Source organism: Ictidomys tridecemlineatus, chromosome 2, assembly GCF_052094955.1.
Source record: "Ictidomys tridecemlineatus isolate mIctTri1 chromosome 2, mIctTri1.hap1, whole genome shotgun sequence".
Classification (NCBI taxonomy): domain Eukaryota; kingdom Metazoa; phylum Chordata; class Mammalia; order Rodentia; family Sciuridae; genus Ictidomys; species Ictidomys tridecemlineatus.
In genome coordinates, this window is record NC_135478.1 from 196,613,172 (window position 1) to 196,631,655 (window position 18,484).

At 32.6% G+C, this 18,484-nt stretch overlaps 1 protein-coding gene across 7 annotated transcripts in view; it reads right to left on the minus strand.

Moving 5' to 3' along the window:
* Nucleotides 1-232: 232 nt before the first annotated feature.
* Nucleotides 233-18,484, minus strand: part of Mios (meiosis regulator for oocyte development) — a 35,082-nt gene continuing 16,830 nt past the window's right edge. For 3 of the 7 annotated variants that reach the window (XM_078040372.1, XM_078040374.1, XM_078040373.1), the window contains 7 exons: nucleotides 17,718-17,870; nucleotides 16,396-16,461; nucleotides 13,254-13,412; nucleotides 8,133-8,285; nucleotides 6,778-6,982; nucleotides 1,444-1,573; nucleotides 233-710 (listed from right to left, as the gene is read on the minus strand). In XM_078040372.1, coding sequence (XP_077896498.1) covers nucleotides 614-710; nucleotides 1,444-1,573; nucleotides 6,778-6,982; nucleotides 8,133-8,285; nucleotides 13,254-13,412; nucleotides 16,396-16,461; nucleotides 17,718-17,870 — 963 coding nt within the window. In that variant the 3' untranslated portion in view covers nucleotides 233-613. The remainder of the gene's footprint in view (nucleotides 711-1,443; nucleotides 1,574-6,777; nucleotides 6,983-8,132; nucleotides 8,286-13,253; nucleotides 13,413-16,395; nucleotides 16,462-17,717; nucleotides 17,871-18,484) is intronic. The other 4 variants (XM_078040375.1, XM_013361350.4, XM_078040376.1 and 1 more) reach the window with 4 other exon arrangements.

Consider the following 18,484-nt stretch of genomic DNA (forward strand, 5'->3'; position numbering starts at 1 on the left):
CCTGGTACTGAAAAGATAAAAATAAAAACACATACATACATGCATTTATACACATATGTGTGTGTGTGTGTGTGTGTGTGTGTGAGTATCAATACATATTGATAAAATTTATTATCCAGTGTGTGTTAGGAGCTGTCTAGAAAAAAAATTCATGAATTTAAATTTTATCTAAAAGCAATCTATGCATGAATACATTTAAACTATCACCTGAATCACTGAACTGAACACTGTATTGTAAAAGTATATAGCTTTTATTGAAAGATATCCAATTTCAGTTTCAAAGATATAGGCTCAAGGTTTGTTCTTTCTTATTGCAGAAACTCTGCTAATACAGCATTCATAATTTTCACAAAACCCTAGAAAGCTCTTCCAAATGAAGTTTTCCAACCTACTCAACAAAACATGTCCACATTCTGATATTCATTTCAGTTGCATTTGTCTCTGTGAAGCACATCAAAATCACTCAAACATCAAATTGCTGATCTGATAGAATGATTTATTTTCCCATTATAGGAATGTCATGAGTGACTTATTTTGAGGTATGTTTCTGAGCTATGAAGGACATCTATTAGAAAGCTCCACACTTGAAGGTTTCTGTTTAGGTGATAACATTTTATGGCTGGACAGTCTCTGCAGGCACCAAATTCCCTGTTGTATCCAATTGCATACATTTACAGGTGCATGCAGACACAGGACATTCTGCATGATCCCTAAAAAAAAAAAGGTCAAATAACAGTTACAATTCCAAACTATATGTATGTGCACATATTTATCTATATCTATGTATCTTAATGAAAGTTTTGAAAATGGCATTTGAAAAAAAATAGAAAATTAAAACCCAGAGGGACAAAAAACATTACAAAAATTAGAAATATCTGCCAGGCTAAACTTGAGGAAGTTTCTAGAAACTGAACTGCTTTATATATAGCAAGATATCTCACAGTTGTAAAAGTGGTAAGAATGCTCAGATTTTAAATTAAAGCCAATGAAACAATGAGAGGTGCATACGACCACTGGAACCATTCAAAACAGAAGTTAAGTTTGGTCTAGAAATTCTCCATTACATGAGGTGTTTACCTCTTATATACCAAGGTCACTTAGAAAAGAACTGATATAGCAGTTTGGTATATGTCATATTTATAATTCAGTTACATGAAAAATTATGGAATATTCAGTCAGCTGCAAAAAACTGTAAACATTTCCTCTCCCCAAATAAAGTTAAGTAATGCCACTAGTTTAATCTACATAAAATTAATTTTATAATTTAAGGTTACCTGGCTCTCTAATGATGAAAATGTAGCTAATTATCTGTTAAGAGTAAAAAAGAAATCCATCCTTTCATTATACATTAACAGTATATAACAATAATAACCTAAACTACTTAAAAGATTATCTTCTTTCTATCCTGTAACTCCGAGTTTATAAAAGAAATGTACTGATTACCTGAACCAACTAAGCATATGTCCAGCATGCCCACCATGCCTGCAATTGTGACACCATGTAAACCAGTTGTTAAATTGAGCTAATTTTTTGTCCTTGCTCAAGTCCACTTTTTCATCGGATTTGGATCCTCCTATAGGAAAAGAAAAATATCTTTATTAACTATATCACAATATTTTAAGTTTATTAAATGCTTTTTCTAAGACTATGTTTCACATCATGTTGAAATAGCAATATTGATGCTGTTTAGATTAAATAAATGTTGAGCAAAAGGGGTTCTCTTACATTTTCAATAGCCCATACAAAAGAAAAGTATAAATTTTATCAAAATCAACTATAAAACAATGAGTTACAGCTTTACAACAGCTTAAAATATTTCCATAAATAAAACATCAAGCTTATTTTATACATGAGTTTTGCCAACAGTGAAGGGACATCTCATCTATATAAACTCTTTCAAACAAGAAACTTCCCACTGTACTTCATGAGGCAGATTTAACTTTGCTAACAAAAACTAGACAAAGATAACACAAGGAAGGAAGATTATAGATCAATCTCTCTCCTGAAAAGACAAAAATCCTTAGTAAAATGTCAGCAATAAGAATCTTACAATATCATAATCCTATGATTTAGCAATTCTACTTCTAGGTAAATACATCAGAGAAGCTTTTCTACATCTCAAAAGATGACCTATAAGAATGTTCTTAGCACCAATATTTATAATAGTAAAAATCTGGAAATAACTCAAATGTTCATCAATAAAAGAATGCAAAAACTGTGTTAGAGTCCTGAATAAAATACTCAGTATTGAAAAATAAACCACAGATATATTCATTTATAAAATAAAATAAAAAACTGAAAGTCCAAAACTGGGCTTAAAAAGGCAAGTAAGAGAATTAATTCTGTATATAATTTATATAAAATTCTTAACATAACCAAACTAAACATGATAAAATTGTACATTCAAGCTGGAGACTGATTAACATGCAATTTAGTATGGTGGCTACCTTGGGGGAAGATACGAGATAGAAGACAGGGAAGAATGATCAAAAGTATTGGTATAGACAGTGACAAACAAAGGAGGGGATCTTAATATTTGATTCATTATAGTTCATGATAAATATACTCCTATATATATTAAACACAGTTTACAAAAATTTAAGGAAAAATGCATAAGAGTATTTATACATGTACATGACCATACATCATTATGTAAGTTTTAGTGTTCTTAAAATGCTCACTCTACTGATTTTGGCTAACTTGGATGTATTTTTTTCTAAAACCACAAATCAAACCAAACTACTTTAAGAACCCCCCCCCCCGCCCCATAAAAATTAGAGACCAAAATAGAAAAATATTAAATAAAACTGTTAGATCTAATTAAAGCAAACGTAACCTACTAAGACATACTGCACAGGAAGCTATAATCAAAATTTCCCTCAGACCACTGCTGGTCACACTTTAATGTGGTCACAGAAATAGTCTTAAGAGTCAAGGAGTCTTTCTAAAAGTATTCATTTTCACTTATGATATGAAGGTGAAAGAATGTAGAAGTACTGTTTAAGATGTAAGTACACTGAAATTATTCTTAACATCTTATCAACAATTAACATTGAGAGGGGAAAAAAGAAAAGGGGGAAGAGAAAGAGAAAAATATTGATACTATAGAGCATTATTTTATATCTTTGTGTAAAGCTTTCATGAGTGAGTTTCACTTCGTTTTTGTAACTTCTAACATACACAGAAAATAGACTGAGTCTGGAGTAGGCTAATTCTTAGGTTTTTCTAATGAAATTGGAAATACTAAGGTCTACCCCACTAAAAAGGGAAAGGGTTTTTTTTTAAGATCAAGTGACTTCAAATTTAAAAAGATCTATAACAAATTATGAGAAGTACTAGAAAATACTGAAGAGAAAGCAGAGTTTTACTTATGCACTAATAAGAAAAATAAATAGAAAACCAGCATATAATTAAACTTTTAACAAATATGTTACCATTTAGAAGTTAAGTTCTATAAGGACAGAGATTATTATATTTGTTCATTGTAATGTATCTACTACTTATAACAGTATATACTAATAAGCAATTATTAAATAATGTTTAAAATTTATAGTCTTTATAAGAATGTTACTTAGAACTATTTCAACAGAGTTCTAGCCTTCAATATACAACTGAATACAAAATTATGCAACTCTCAGTTAAATAACCTCATGGAAATTCTAATTATTTGGATTATGAAACATGATAGGCAGATGCACCAGAGAGATTTGATTGCCCGCACTTTTAAACTTCCATGAAACAGTATTTGATTTCTATTGGTTCCTGTTTTATTTTGGAAATAGGATTCTTCTGATGAAAACATTCTTTTCATTCTCTAATTAACATGTTTCGGCAATGTCTTTGAAGATCATATTCAGGCTCCCCCTAATTTTTCCTACAAAAATCCTATCACTCTACTTCCTAGATTCTCATCATACTGATATGCTTGGTACTTCTCATATACTTTCTGTACTTATACTTATTATTCTCTTTATCCTAGTTCATATTTTTTAAATCTTGGTCTACACCTAGAAAGTATTCCCCAAAATCTTCACATGCATAAATCTACCAAAAGATAAAGGACCAGTTTAATGATACCTTCATCCTGAAGCTTTCCAGATTATCATTCATATAAAAGTAATATTTATCTCTTTCAAAATGTCTAACATTTTCTTAATATAATATTCCCTATCCAAATGGAGGGGGTAAAGTGTGATTCAAAATTCAGAATTTTTTTAGAGTTTAGAAATATAATTAGTATATTTTGTGTAATACACCCAGTGAAGTGGAAGTCTGAGGTAGCAATCTGTGATTAAAAACATAAGCATTTCTTTTGCGGGGAGGGGTACTGGGGATTGAACTCAAGGGTACTTGATCACTGAGAAACATCCCCAGCCCTATTTTGTATTTTTGAGACAAGGTCCCACTGAGTTGCTTAGAACCTTGCTTTTTGCTGATGCTGGCTTTGAACTCGAAATCCTCTTGTCTCAGCCTCCTGAGCCACTGGGATTACAGGCATGCACCACTGCGTCCAGCAAACATAAGCATTTTTACAGTGAAAAATACAAATATTCACAAAGAGAAGCAAAAACCTCACTAGCTTCATATTAATTCTGAAAAGTTTTGTTGCCAAATGAGATTATTGTAAATTCATTTTTTAAAAAATCCTCTACAGGGCTGGGGATGTGGCTCAAGCGGTGGCGCACTCGACTGGCATGCTCGGGGAGCTGGGTTCGATCCTCAACACCACATAAAATAAAATATGGTGTCCACTAAAAACCAAATATTTAAAAAAATCCTCTGCATATTTAGATCTTTCTATAGATTTTGGAATAACAGATGAAGAACAGTGTACTAGGACTTCTTTTTAGAACACATGACTTCTTTTATATTAGTTATCTATGCTTACTGTACACCATAAGTTCCATGAAGAATTTCACCTTGTTATATGTTTTAACATATTTAGTAAAATAAGTGCTCAAATATATATTAAAGAATTTATTTCTGAAGCATATCTAGATAAACTTCTGAAACACACCTTGAAAAATGTTAAGATCTGATAAATCTGAGTATTTATTATTATTATATTACACTCTACAACAGAGAGTTGAAATGTTTTAAAATTTTATTTTAAGTTCTAGAAAATTATTATCTTTTCTTATTTCAAAAATAGAAAAGACTGAAAAGCTAATGGAACAGCACTCAGGTGTCCATAAAAGGCAAATAATCCTTATCTCCTTCTTATGGACCAGAAGATGTACTAAATTAAACTATTTCTATATGTCAGTTCACATACATATATGCCTTATTTATTGTACACTTTATTTCCTTGTTCTTTAATTGTAGTAGATATTTCAAACTGTTATTTTTTATTAGGATTAGGCAGGCCTAAAAAACTGTTAGCATGCAATGAATAGAATAAAAACTCTTGGTTAAAATTTAAATAAAAATGTACATTTAAAAATATTACTTATTGTTTTCACTTTTTAATAAAAGGCATCTAGACTGAAAAATAATTACTCAGCCAACAATGCCAGTCAGACTTTCACAGATATTAATATAACAATAAAGTAGACTACATACATGAATAAGTAGTAGAGAATTATGAAATATCAAGGCCAGTAAGAATCACTAGCCCAACACTTTTATATTAAAGAATGCTAAAATAACTGAATGTCACAGGGTGAATATCATAGTACTAAAATAGACCTTATGACATCTAATTCTTTATTTATTATACCAGTGTAGCAAACATTCAAAATGTTTTTGATAAAATTTTAGCCACAGTATTATTTCCAAGTTATTGAATAGCTGGAGTATTCCCAACCACTGGTATATCACGGTCAATTCTCTACTATTATCAAGAAAATTTCCATGTGTTTACTATAAATAGTAAAAAATAATTTCTAACCATTTAAAATCAAATTCATTTAGTAGGTAATTAAGAAATAGGAACAGCACCTCCAAAACCCAGAACTCAAGGGACATGAGATTAATTTTTTCTCTATGTCTTTCTCAGGTCGTTTCCAGGATGAAATAAGAAGAAATGTTAAAAGCTGGGTGCAACGACACACACTTATACCCTCCACTACATGGGAGGCGGAGGCAGGAGAAAAGCAAATTTGAGGCCAGCCTGTACAACTTAGCAAGAACCTGTCTCCTTGACAACTGCCTCCCCCCCCAAAAAAAGCAGGTGGGTAGCTTGGAATGTAGCTGCAGTAGAGTGCTTGCCTCGCATATGCAAAGCACTGGGTTTTAAAAAAAAAAAAAAAAAGAAATGACAAAAAAGCTATGAGACTATCAAAAGCTCCTTAGAAATACAAGGTATTTGTTAATAGATGTGGGCACACTGTTTTTTGAACATGAAATATGAAAGAATTGATATTAGTGGAAACAGCATGGTATACTTGAGATTACTTCATATTTAAGCTTTTCTCACAAATTTTAGATTTGACAGCATTTATGAAATTACCTGAGATATCATGGATAAAGATTTAAAAAATTTTTTTAGTTGTAGATGGACACAATGTCTTTATTTTTATGTGGTGCTGAGGATTGAACCCAGTGCCTCACACTTGTGAGGCAAGCACTCTACCACTGAGCTACTCCCCCAACTCCAGATTTTACTTCTTATGTATAGAGTTTATAAATCAGAAGGACCACAAAGGCTTTCAAACCAGTAAAATGCCCTTTCTTATAAATAATACAAATTCAAGCTAGTATGTATTTTATTTTCAGTATTAAATTACGTAGGAAGAGTTTAGACTGAGAAAAATATCTTGTAGAATTATGTCATACCAGGACAGCTAGAAACAGGTGTTCCCATATTAATGAGGCAAAGTGCACATCGAGGAAGGGGCTTTCGACAGCCAGGGCAACTTGTGACTTTAGATTTTGTTGGTGAGCCACTCACACCATACTGACTAAAACCTCTGCCCTGATGAGGCACAGATGAACAGCTGTAGGAGATTGACTTGCCACAGAAATTACAACTCACAAACACCTATAAAACAAATGAAAGGAGAAATAAATGTAATGCAAATCAATGGAATAAGTTTGATACAAGCATTATTTTAAAATAATTTTTTAAAACTTTTATATTGCATAATGATTTATCTGCTAAGTTTGACTAGCTCTCATTTAAAATTTCTACTTACTTTCATTATTTGGGTACTTCCTTTCTGTTAGCTTTTTTAGTTATATTCTTCCTAATATTACTGATATTGGTGGAAAAAACCAACAACTTTAGATTCCAACATTTTAGAATTAAAAAGGACATTAGAATTCACATTGGGCCACTATGAAATATCCCAATATGATTTCTAAACCAAAATTCAGTATCTTCTGAACAAAATTTCCTTACAAAGAAAACAGTCTGTTCTGAAGATAAAAAAGGAGTTAAGGATTATAGAATGGTAAATTATTAAAATTTTGGAATAAAAGCAATAGAAGCTATTCATTTGCTTTTACAATAAATTCCTCAGTTCTTAATCACTTACATAGATTAGTAACATATACAATATAATGCTATTTTACCAGGACTTTGGTTGTCTTAACATAAGCACACCAATTTGTCAATTTCCTAAAATAAGAAAATAGCACCATCCAGTGCTCACAATGAGGATAACTTAATATATAACATGAATGAAAATACAGATGTTATCATGCCACATGTCTTATAGGATAACCAATCTCATGTTTTTTAAACTAGTGCTTAAATAAAAATATTTCCATGAGCAATCAGACATAAATATATGTACACAGTCTTAAAATGAAAATTACTCAAATCTACCTCTACTGCACATAAACAGGACAGAAAAAAAACACAGATTTCTAAGATCACATAATAATTTAGACATGTACTGAAAAGTTCCAGACAGTCCTAGGATTTAGGTTTTCCTAAGATCCTCTGAACCTGCTGTGGTTTGCTCTATTTCAGGCCACCTCAGATGATTATCAGGAAACAGGAGAACCAAAGAATATGAAGACCATTTTCAGGAAGTGGGAGAACCAAAGAATAGGAAGATCATGAATAAAGTGCAGTCTAGATTTCACCAATGGAAACAATATAAGCAAAAGAATGAGCTACTAATAATTTATTAAACTAAATTCTAAACTGTTACCATTTGATTCTTCACAAACAATATACTTACCTGTGCTAAAGGCTTGGAACTGGGATCCAACTTACTTCTGTGAATATCAAATTCAGCTCGCTTATGCCAAAACCTCCATGCATCTAATAAATTCCTATAATTCTCAATCCAGTATTGAACCCTTTCATCTTTAAGAACATCTAAAGGTGAACCCTAAAAGAAAACACAAATTATTTCAAATTGTTCAAAAGATTGTGGTTTAAACCAGGGAATTCAGGGTGTCGTGTGCGTATGAGCCACACAGAAGACAAAGGCCTCCTTTTTGCCAAAAACTGACTCCTACAGAGAACACAGATAAAATAATGGATGAAAGCTCCATTAATTTACTTTAAGTGGTCTTCACTAATGATATGAATGTGCAGTGTTCTTACCATACTTGGTCAGGGAAGTGTTATTCTCTTTTAGTTGAGTTTAAGGAGTCAGGAGAAAACAATTCACCTTCTTGGTTGAAGGCAATACACAGTGATGAGAATACCTTTTGTCCCAACTATTAAAACCCCTGGATTCACAAATCCTTTTTACTACCTTCTTTAAATACAGACCAAAATTGCTTAATATGTAAACTAATATTGAGCCTTGTCCTTATCTAGCAAAGTACTGTGACAATGGAATGCTGCTTTTGAACATCTATTAATTGTTAAATCTGTCTATTCCATTCTTTTTCTTGCCTTCAATTAAAACATACATTTGTTGCCTTAAAAATAATAAGGGAGGAAACTAAACCAAACATTTTCTTAGCTTTTTCACCCATAGGCCACAGTAAAAATCAGCAATTTGGTTTTTCTTAAGAATTGTTCTCATTAAAAACTTCAGTTTCTTATGAGTAAGAATTTTCTTAAAGCTGTATTTTCCTTGGTTGCTATGACTCACACTGCATTGGTGCTTCCTTTGGGTTTTCACAGAAGACTGTTAGCCCTGTCCAAGACTGTCTCCTACAATTCACAACACAGAGAAATACTGAAAGACTCTACTTCCAGGGACACATTGAACGTTAATTTGAAATCTAATTTCTCCTGTGTTACTAAAAGGCCAGGCAGAAAAGTAAAGTGTTAGAGAAAATTTAGCAAATACTTTACTTACAGAAAAAGAGTGTAAACCTGTAACAGCTAATACAATCTATCTTTAGATATTTAATAAAAAATAGTATACCTTTCATTTATTATATATCAATTCTCATTTCCACAGTTAAATTTAGCTAAAAGAACATGTGAGAAACTCTTGATAATTCATTTCATAAAGAAAGAAGATATCTACTCTAATCCTAAACATGGCCAACTAAGCAGGACTAAGTGTTAAAGTAGCATATTATCTCAGGTTAAAAAATTTTTTTTCCACAGAAAAATTAGATAGCTTCATATCCTCTTCTTTTCTATTCCATGACAATAAGGATTAAGCCAATTAGAATGTGGTCAATTCATATTTGTCAAGTCTTCTCTAGTTCTGCCTTGATAAGCTTAAAATCAAGTTACATCATGATCTACAGAGGAAACAGTTTTAGAGTTTGAGCCTGACCAAAATAGAAGGAGTTAAAAAATACCTTGGGCTTTCCACAGATTCCTAAGAAAATATAAGTTCAAAGTGATCAGCTAGTAACTCCACTTCCAAAATAATGAACATTTACCAAAAAAAAAAAAAGAAAAAAGAAAAGAAAAGTTAGAAGCCAGATCTATATAATATCATTTACACAAGGCCCAATAGTCAATGAAGAAACCACTAGGCAATGAATTAATAAATGTAGTTCAAACTCAAGGAAAAGGGGAGTCAACAGAAATTAAACTAAAATAGCCCATATGTTAGCAAAGACTAATGCAGCAATTTCAAAGAAATTGTGTTCAAAGACTTAAAGGAAAATAGTACTTAAGTGAATAAATACGGAATCTAAGCTGAGAAATGTAAACTATGACAAAATTGAAATTCTACAACTAAATAACTAAAATTGAGAATTCCCTGAAAAGTTTGATAGCAGACAGGAGGTGAGAGAAGAATGAATAAACAAATCAACAGAAATTATTCAATTTGAAAAACAGAGGCAAAGAAAAAATAGAGAGAAGGAAAATAGACAGAACCTCAGGCATCTAAGGACAATAGTAAATGGTTTAAAATATGCAGAAGAGTCCAAGTAGAAAAAGAGAATAAGATTGAGGCAGAAAAAATACTTAAAAAAAGAATGCTTCAAAATTTCCAAAATCTGATGAAAAATATTGACTTTCAGATCCAAGAAGCTCAGTCAATTATTAGCAGAATAAAAAAGATCCACAATAAGGCTCATCAGTGCCCCACTGCTGAAAGAAGCCCAAGGAAAAATGAAAGATCACATATAAGAAAACAAAAATAATTGACTTCTCATCAGAAATGCCAGAGGCCAGAACAATATGAAACCAATAACTTTTATTTTTTGGTACTGGGGATTGAACTGAGGGGCATTTAACCACTGAGACACATCCTCAGCACTTTTTATTTTTAATTTTTGAGGGTCTCACTAAGTTGTTTAGGGACTCACTAAATTGTTGAGGATGGCTTTGAACTTATCATCCTCCCACCTCAGCCTCCCAAGTCATTGGGATTACAGTATTAAGTCACTGGGATTTCAGGTGTGCACCACTGTGCCTGGCTGAAACTACATCTTTAATGTGCTGAAGGAAAAAAACAAGTAAACTAGATATTTTCAGCTAAAATTAAAGAAAAAAAAAGAGAGAAGTCATTACTTGTATTATAGGAAATCCTAAAGAAAAAGACCAAAGGAAAATTATAGCACATGAAACTCATTTCTACAGGAGGAATAATAAATGCCAAGAGTATTTAAATAAAATATTTCATTAAAAATAAATTAATATTTAAATTAAAAAGTCTATTTCCTGTCTTCTCATGATTTATTATAAGACAATGACTGCTAAAAGGAAAAACAGTAACATTGTAAGATGAAGTCTATAATATATGTAGAAATTAAATATTTGAGTGTAGGACAAAGGAGAAGGTATGTAAATGAAATTAAACTATTGTAACACTTGTTAATCTCCAAGTATATAGTAAAAGAAACAGCCAAGTGTGGGGTAAGAACAGAAAAGGGTGCAATAGGAAGAATGACTTGTCAGGTGTGAAGTGTGAAATGTGAAGTATGAGGTGGTGAAATGCTGACTTTGATGATTAAGGATACATATATGAGACCTCAGGTTAATCTAACCTTAACAAAAATATAATGAAAAGGGGTATAGCTTAAAAGCCAGTAGGGGAAATAAAGCGAAACATAAAAATATTCAACTAACCCAAAAAAGGCAGAAAAGGAAGACAGGAACAAAAGGAAAAAGCAAATGAAAACAAATAGTAAGATGGTAGACTTAATCTTGACCATATAAATGTGAATGGAGGGAACATTCCAATTAATAGATGGCATTATCAGACTTTTTTTTTTTTTTTTTTTGGTACTGGGGATTGAACCCAAGGGCACTTTACCACTGAACTTCATCTCCAGCCTCCCCACTTTCTAAAAAATTTTATTTTAGACAGGGTTTCATTAAGTTGCCAAGGGCCTCGCTAATTTGCTGAGGCTGGCTTCAAACTTAAAATCCAGGCTGCCTCAACCTCCCATATTGCTGGGAGGTTGCCTGTCCACACTAGATTTTATAAAAGCAAGACATTGTTATTTACTATTTACATTTTAAATATATTTTATTAATTAATAAGAAGTTACTGGGGCTGCAGTTGTAGTTCAGTGGTAGAGCACTTGCCTAGCATGTATGATGCACTGAGTTCAATCCTCAGAACCATATAAAAATAAAAAAAATAAAGGTACTGTATCCATTTACAACTAAAAAAAAAGTTACTAACCCATTTATACTCTGTAGTCAACAAATTTAAAAGCTAGAATCTTATTTCAGTTAAGAAAAAAAATGTTAAAGGATACCTTCTTTCAGAGGCAGTAACTTGATACTATATGCAAGTTTACTAGTTTACTCTAGTTTATGGGCCAGCACTTGAACATGTTTACAGAAAGGTAGCATGTGGGAGTAGGCATTTTACTATGTTTACCTAGTACAGAGCACAACTTCATATTATGTAAAAGGAAGAGGGCAAGAAAAAGTATTGATCCATGAAAGGACAAATTAGCTAGAATATTACAGGAAATTTCAGGGAAAGAATCAGAACACACTTCCAACAAAAGTAAAATAGAGGGCAATCTTTGCCAGGAATCTGGTTTTAACCAGCAGACAATAAAAACTGATGGAAAATAAACAAACAAATACATAAATAACACTGATAATAAAAAGGGAAAATGAGAGTTAAGAGAGCTGTGGTACTACTTGCCTTTGGTACTCTGGATGAGACTGCAAGACAAATCAGGGAAAGGGTATCTCTCTCTTTTTTTTTTTTTTTTTTTTTTTTGGTACTGGGGGATTGAACCCAGGGGTGCTGTAACACTAAGCTTCATCTCCAGCCTTATTTTGTGTTTTACAAAGAGACAGGGTCTCACTGAGTTGCTTAGTGCCTTGCTTTTTCTGAGGCTGGCTTTGAACTTCCCTCCTCCTGCCTCAGCCTCGAGCCTCCAGGATTATAGGAGTGCACCACCATGCCCGGTTGGCTATCTCGTTTATAGAAGGTATAGTTCGGTCAACAACTGGAGAAACTGAAGAGAAGTTTCCCTATTCCATTTCAACTTCATATAAGTTCAGACAACTTCCCACAGTCAAAGAAAAAGCTGGATAACCCAATAAGGAGACTTAGGGACAGTAAGCTAACTCACAAGTCCACAGTACATCATCTGACGAGGTTGAAGCTAAATGCCTTCCAAAAATCCCAAGCAAGCAAAAGTACATACTTACTTTCAATTGAAGGAATACAGAATGTACACAATGTAGTTTAGCTTTTTTTGGGGTGGTGGTTACCAGGGATTCAACTCAGGGGCACTTAACTGCTGAGCCACATCTCCAACCCTATTTTTTATTTTATTTAGAGACAGGGTCTCACTGAGTTGCTTAGAACCTTGCTTTTTGCTGAGGCTGGCTTTGAACTTGTAATCCTCCTGCCTCAGCCTCCAGAGCTGCTGGGATTACACATATGTGACACCATGCCTGACAAACCACATTTTGTTTTTTTTTTTTTAAGCTGCTGTCAATCTGCACTAACCTGTAACATGCAGTAACTTGCCGTCTGGACATCTCCAGTTCTATCAACATAACTCTCCATTAAGTCCACTCCATCTTTAGTAAGACCAGTAAGCAAAATTCCTTCCAAATTTCCAGCCTCTTTCATTTCATTGGTCAACTTTTCGATGTATCTATTTAACTGAAAAATTCAAAGTGATTTTTCTGAAGTAACCTGTTTCACTACATATTCTGTACTTGAAAATTACTACACATGAAACAATTTCATTCCTAATGAAAAACATCTTAAAACAAAAGCCTTTGTCAAAAGCCAGCTATGTACTCTCTCAAGAAGTCTACATCTATTCCAATCTTCAATGCAGTATCCATATGCACTTAAAATATTTTTAAAAGCAAGATATTTACTGTATTCTGAAAAGTTATTTTATTTAAAAACTATGGATGGTTTACTATTTTTTAAAGAGCATTGTCCCCATTTTAACCTGCAGAGTTCTTGTTTTCTACAATGGCAATATGAAACCTAATCACAGACTCATATTAAACTTTTTTTTTTTATTGGTTGTTCAAAACATTACAAAGCTCTTGACATATTTCATACATTAGATTCAAGTGGGTTATGAACTCCCATTTTTACCCCATATACAGATTGCAGAATCACATCAGTTACACATCCACATTTTTACATAATGCCCAATTAGTAATTGTTGTATTCTGCTACCTTTCCTATCCCCTACTATCCCCCCTCCTCTCCCCTCCCATCTTCTCTCTCTACCCCATCTTCTGTAATTCATTACTCTCCTTGTTTATTTTCCCATTCCCCTCACAACCTCTTATATGTAATTTTGTATAACAATGAGGGTCTCCCTTCATTTCCATGCAATTTCCCTTTTATCTCCCTTTCCCTCCCATCTCATGTCTCTGTTTAATGTTAGTCTTTTCTTCCTGCTCTTCCTCCCTGCTCTGTTCATAGTTGCTCTCATTATATCAAAGAAGACATTTGGTATTTGTTTTTTAGGGATTGACTAGCTTCACTAAGCATAATCTGCTTTAGTGCCATCCATTTCCCTGCAAATTCTATGATTTTGTCATTTTTTATTGCTGCATAGTACTCCATTGTGTATAGATGCCACATTTTTTTTATCCATTCATCTATTGAAGGGCATCTGGGTTGGTTCCACAGTCTAGCTATTGTGAATTGTGCTGCTATGAACATCGATATGGCAGCATCCCTGTAGCATGCTCTTTTAAGGTCTTCAGGGAATAGTCCGAGAAGGGCAATAGCTGGGTCAAATGGTGGTTCCATTCCCAGCTTTCCCAGGAATCTCCATACTGCTTTCCAAATTGGCTGCACCAATTTGCAGTCCCTCCAACAATGTACAAGTGTACCCTTTTCCCCAATCCTTGCCAGCACTTCTTGTTGTTTGACTTCATAATGGCTGCCAATCTTACTGGAGTGAGATGGTATCTTAGCGTGGTTTTGATTTGCATTTTTCTGACTGCTAGAGATGGTGAGCATTTTTTCATGTACTTGTTGATCAATTGTATGTCCTCCTCTGAGAAGTGTCTGTTCAGGTCCTTGGCCCATTGGTTGATTTAGGTAATTTGTTATCTTATTGTCTAATTTTTTGAGTTCTTTGTATACTTTGGATATTAGGGCTCTATCTGAAGTGTGAGGAGTAAAAATTTATTCCCATGATGTAGGCTCCCTATTTACCTCTCTTTTTGTTTCTCTTGCTGAGAAAAAACTTTTCAGTTTAAGTAAGTCCCATTTGTTGATTCTTGTTATTAACTTTTGTGCTATGGGTGTCCTATTAAGGAATTTGGAGCCCGACCCCCACAATATGTAGATCGGAGCTAACTTTTTCTTCTATCAGATGCAGAGTCTCTGATTTGATATCTAGCTCCTGGATCCACTTTGAGTTAACTTTTGTGCATGAGGAGAGGAGGGGATCCATTGTTGCATATGGATTTCTAGTTTTCCCAGCACCATTTGTTGAAGATGCTATCCTTCCTCCATTGCATGTTTTTAGCCCCTTTATCAAATATAAGATAGTTGTAGCTTTGTGGATTAGTCTCTGTGTCCTCTATTCTGTACCATTGGTCCACCCGCCTGTTTTGGTACCAGTACCATGCTGTTTTTGTTACTATTGCTCTGTAATATAGTTTGAAATCTGGTATCGCTATACCGCCTGTTTCACTCTTCCTGCTTAGAACTGCTTTTGCTATTCTGGGTCTTTTGTTTTTCCATATGAATTTCATGATTGCTTTATCTATTTCTACAAGAAATGCCGTTGGGATTTTGATTGGCATTGCATTAAACCTATAGAGAACTTTTGGTAATATCGCCATTTTGATGATGTTAGTTCTGCCTATCCATGAACAGGGTATATTTTTCCATCTTCTAAGATCTTCTTCTACTTCTCTTTTTAGGGTTCTGTAGTTTTCATTGTATAAATCTTTCACCTCTTTTGTTAGGTTGATTCCCAAGTATTTTATTTTATTTTTTTGAGGATATTGTGAATGGAGTGTTTTTCCTCATTTCCATTTCAGAAGTTTTGTCGCTGATATACAGAAATGCCTTTGATTTATGCGTGTTGATTTTATATCCTGCCACTTTGCTGAATTCATTTATTAGTTCTAGTAGTCAGACTCTTAAATTTGTAAGGAAATTTCAAAATCATTAATAACAAGCATTTCCTTTAGTTTATTCCTAAATACATTCCATTCCAACTTCAGCTAAGATTCCTCTACATTCTCTCAGCGTGTTATCATTATTACAGTACTGAGTGTACAGCATTACTAGTTGTTAACATGCATTTCTCCCTCACTATATCATAACATAGGTAGCCAGTAACTGTGTACTCTGCTGAAACAGAAGGAACCCTTTTATAGCATCACTAAGAAGTGAGTTTAACATTCTTATCTACTAACTAATCTTTCTCCTCAAAATGATAATAAACTAAAATATAAAGTCAATATTCTAAACAAGTAAATTTAATTTTGATAGACATGCTTACAATATCTCAGTGTAATAAAAAACTACCTTACTTTTTAGAAGAATTTATGCATAAATCCCACATATGAATAGTATATACAAATATTAGTTTCTTAATTAAGTGAATAAAAATTAAGCACCTCAAATGTAGATTTAAATCAGTTCTCACCTGAGTATCACTAAGGAATTTACAAGCAAATGCCACTCTGTCACGTACTGCAACTTTGTTTTCATACTGGAAAGAAAAAGCAAGGAATTAGCTGTATACACTATAAATTTTAAAATGTTAGAGTAAATATTTTATATACATAACATGGAATTTTATTTTCAAATGTGTTAACTTATTGCATACATGTTGGAAAAGCCATTTATTGTCTAAGATGCCTTTTTTGATGTAACTCCAAGGAAACTTAGAGATTGTTGTCCTTAAAAGTAAAATCTTTCAAGTAGAGACCAAATACAATTTTATAGAAGATTCAGTTCAGTCTTATATAACTCCAACATAAAATATTAGTAGTGATGTGCATAGTATATCCAATTTAAGATGGCATATAATACTTACATCACAGATATTAAATTGAAGGACGCTAGACAATCTTTTCTTGGTTAAGTTAATTGACAAGTCTGTGAACTGGGTATACCACTACAGAATTTAGAAAGAATACTCATACATCTTTCTAAATACAAAGTGACAAGTTTTAAATCTTACAAGTAAACAGACATATTTTTGTGTCTGAAGTAAAATACCTTTATATAATTGGTCTGTGACAAATTTTTCATGACATTATAACTTTAATTTTTATATACTTACAAAATTGTAAAAATATGTTGAAAGATGTTTAGTATGAATTTAGGAAAATATAAATTTTGTGATTAATACAAAATAATTTTTAAGGTAGAAAAAGATCCTAATTTTACTGCAGCCAGTCTATGAAACAGTTTTCCTTCTTTAAATATACATTCCTTCAGTTGATCCCTATCTTAGTGTACTTTCTCAATTATATGATATGGTTCTGCCCTAACAAACTCTTGAGTTGGTTCCATGTGTTATAATTTTGATCTCTAAAGGTTTTAAGTATGGTCTCATTTTGCAGCTGAGAAAAATTAGAGCCCAAAAATGTTAAATGAATGGCAAAAGTAACTGGCAGGAAAAGGATTCAGGCCTTTATGTGACTTCCCAATTCAGTACTTTTCACTATTTTATGCAATTTAATATTAAAAAATGTAACATTAATTATAAATATATCAAGTAAAAATTATATTCTTGAAACAGCTTGGATTACTTCCTTCTTAGCTATACCTTACTAATCACCCAAAATTAGGTATAAGAAAGGAAAGATACTTATTATAGATCACATAACTAAAAATATGCAAATTTAATATTCAAACAATACATTTCTCTAACTATAAATTCACTAATTTTTCTAGTCTTATTCCTTCACTTCCCAAAGTATCATTTTATTTCTTCAAGATACAAGGTTAATGTCTTACGTTTATGTAATCCCAGAAATGCAGGAGGTTGAGGCAGAAAGATTGCAAGTTCAAGGCTACTCTCAGCAATGTAGCAAGATCCTGACTCAAAGTAAAAAAATAAAAAGGACTGAGAATGTAGCTCAGTGGTAAAGCATCCCTGGATTCAACCTCCTACACCCAAGGGGAAAAAAAAGTATCTGCTTAACAAAAGGAATAACAACATTTTAGAAAACATTTTTTAGATATTAATTTGAAGTGGTACAAAAAGTTTAATAGTAATTTGTTAAAAGTAACAGAACAACATATTTGGCGTATGGATTTTGCCAAAACAGACATTAATATTTATTAAAAAATTCATAAGATACCCCAATGAAATACATATTTTTATAAATTCTTAGGGACTGACATTTAAATCCATTACTCAAGCAAAGTTTATTTTATAAGAAATGCTATAATAACAAAAACAAATAAGTTTTAATGTAGAAAGTTCTTCCCCTTGATAAAAAGATGCCTAAGAGTGCAAAGTAAGCCATATGGTACTAATATGAAGCTTAAAATCCAACAACTAAAAACTGATAAGCATATCTCATGTCATTCTTTCCTCACTTTGTGATAAAGAAGCTATTCAGTTACTTGGTGATAGGTGCCTAGAGGAGGAAAGAAAAAAATAACAACAAAATGACCAAATAAGAAAAAAATGAAATTGTCTACTACAAGTAGTGTGATCATTTCATTAAGCAATCTTGCAAACAGGAATAAGTCTATAAATGACAAATACTAAGACA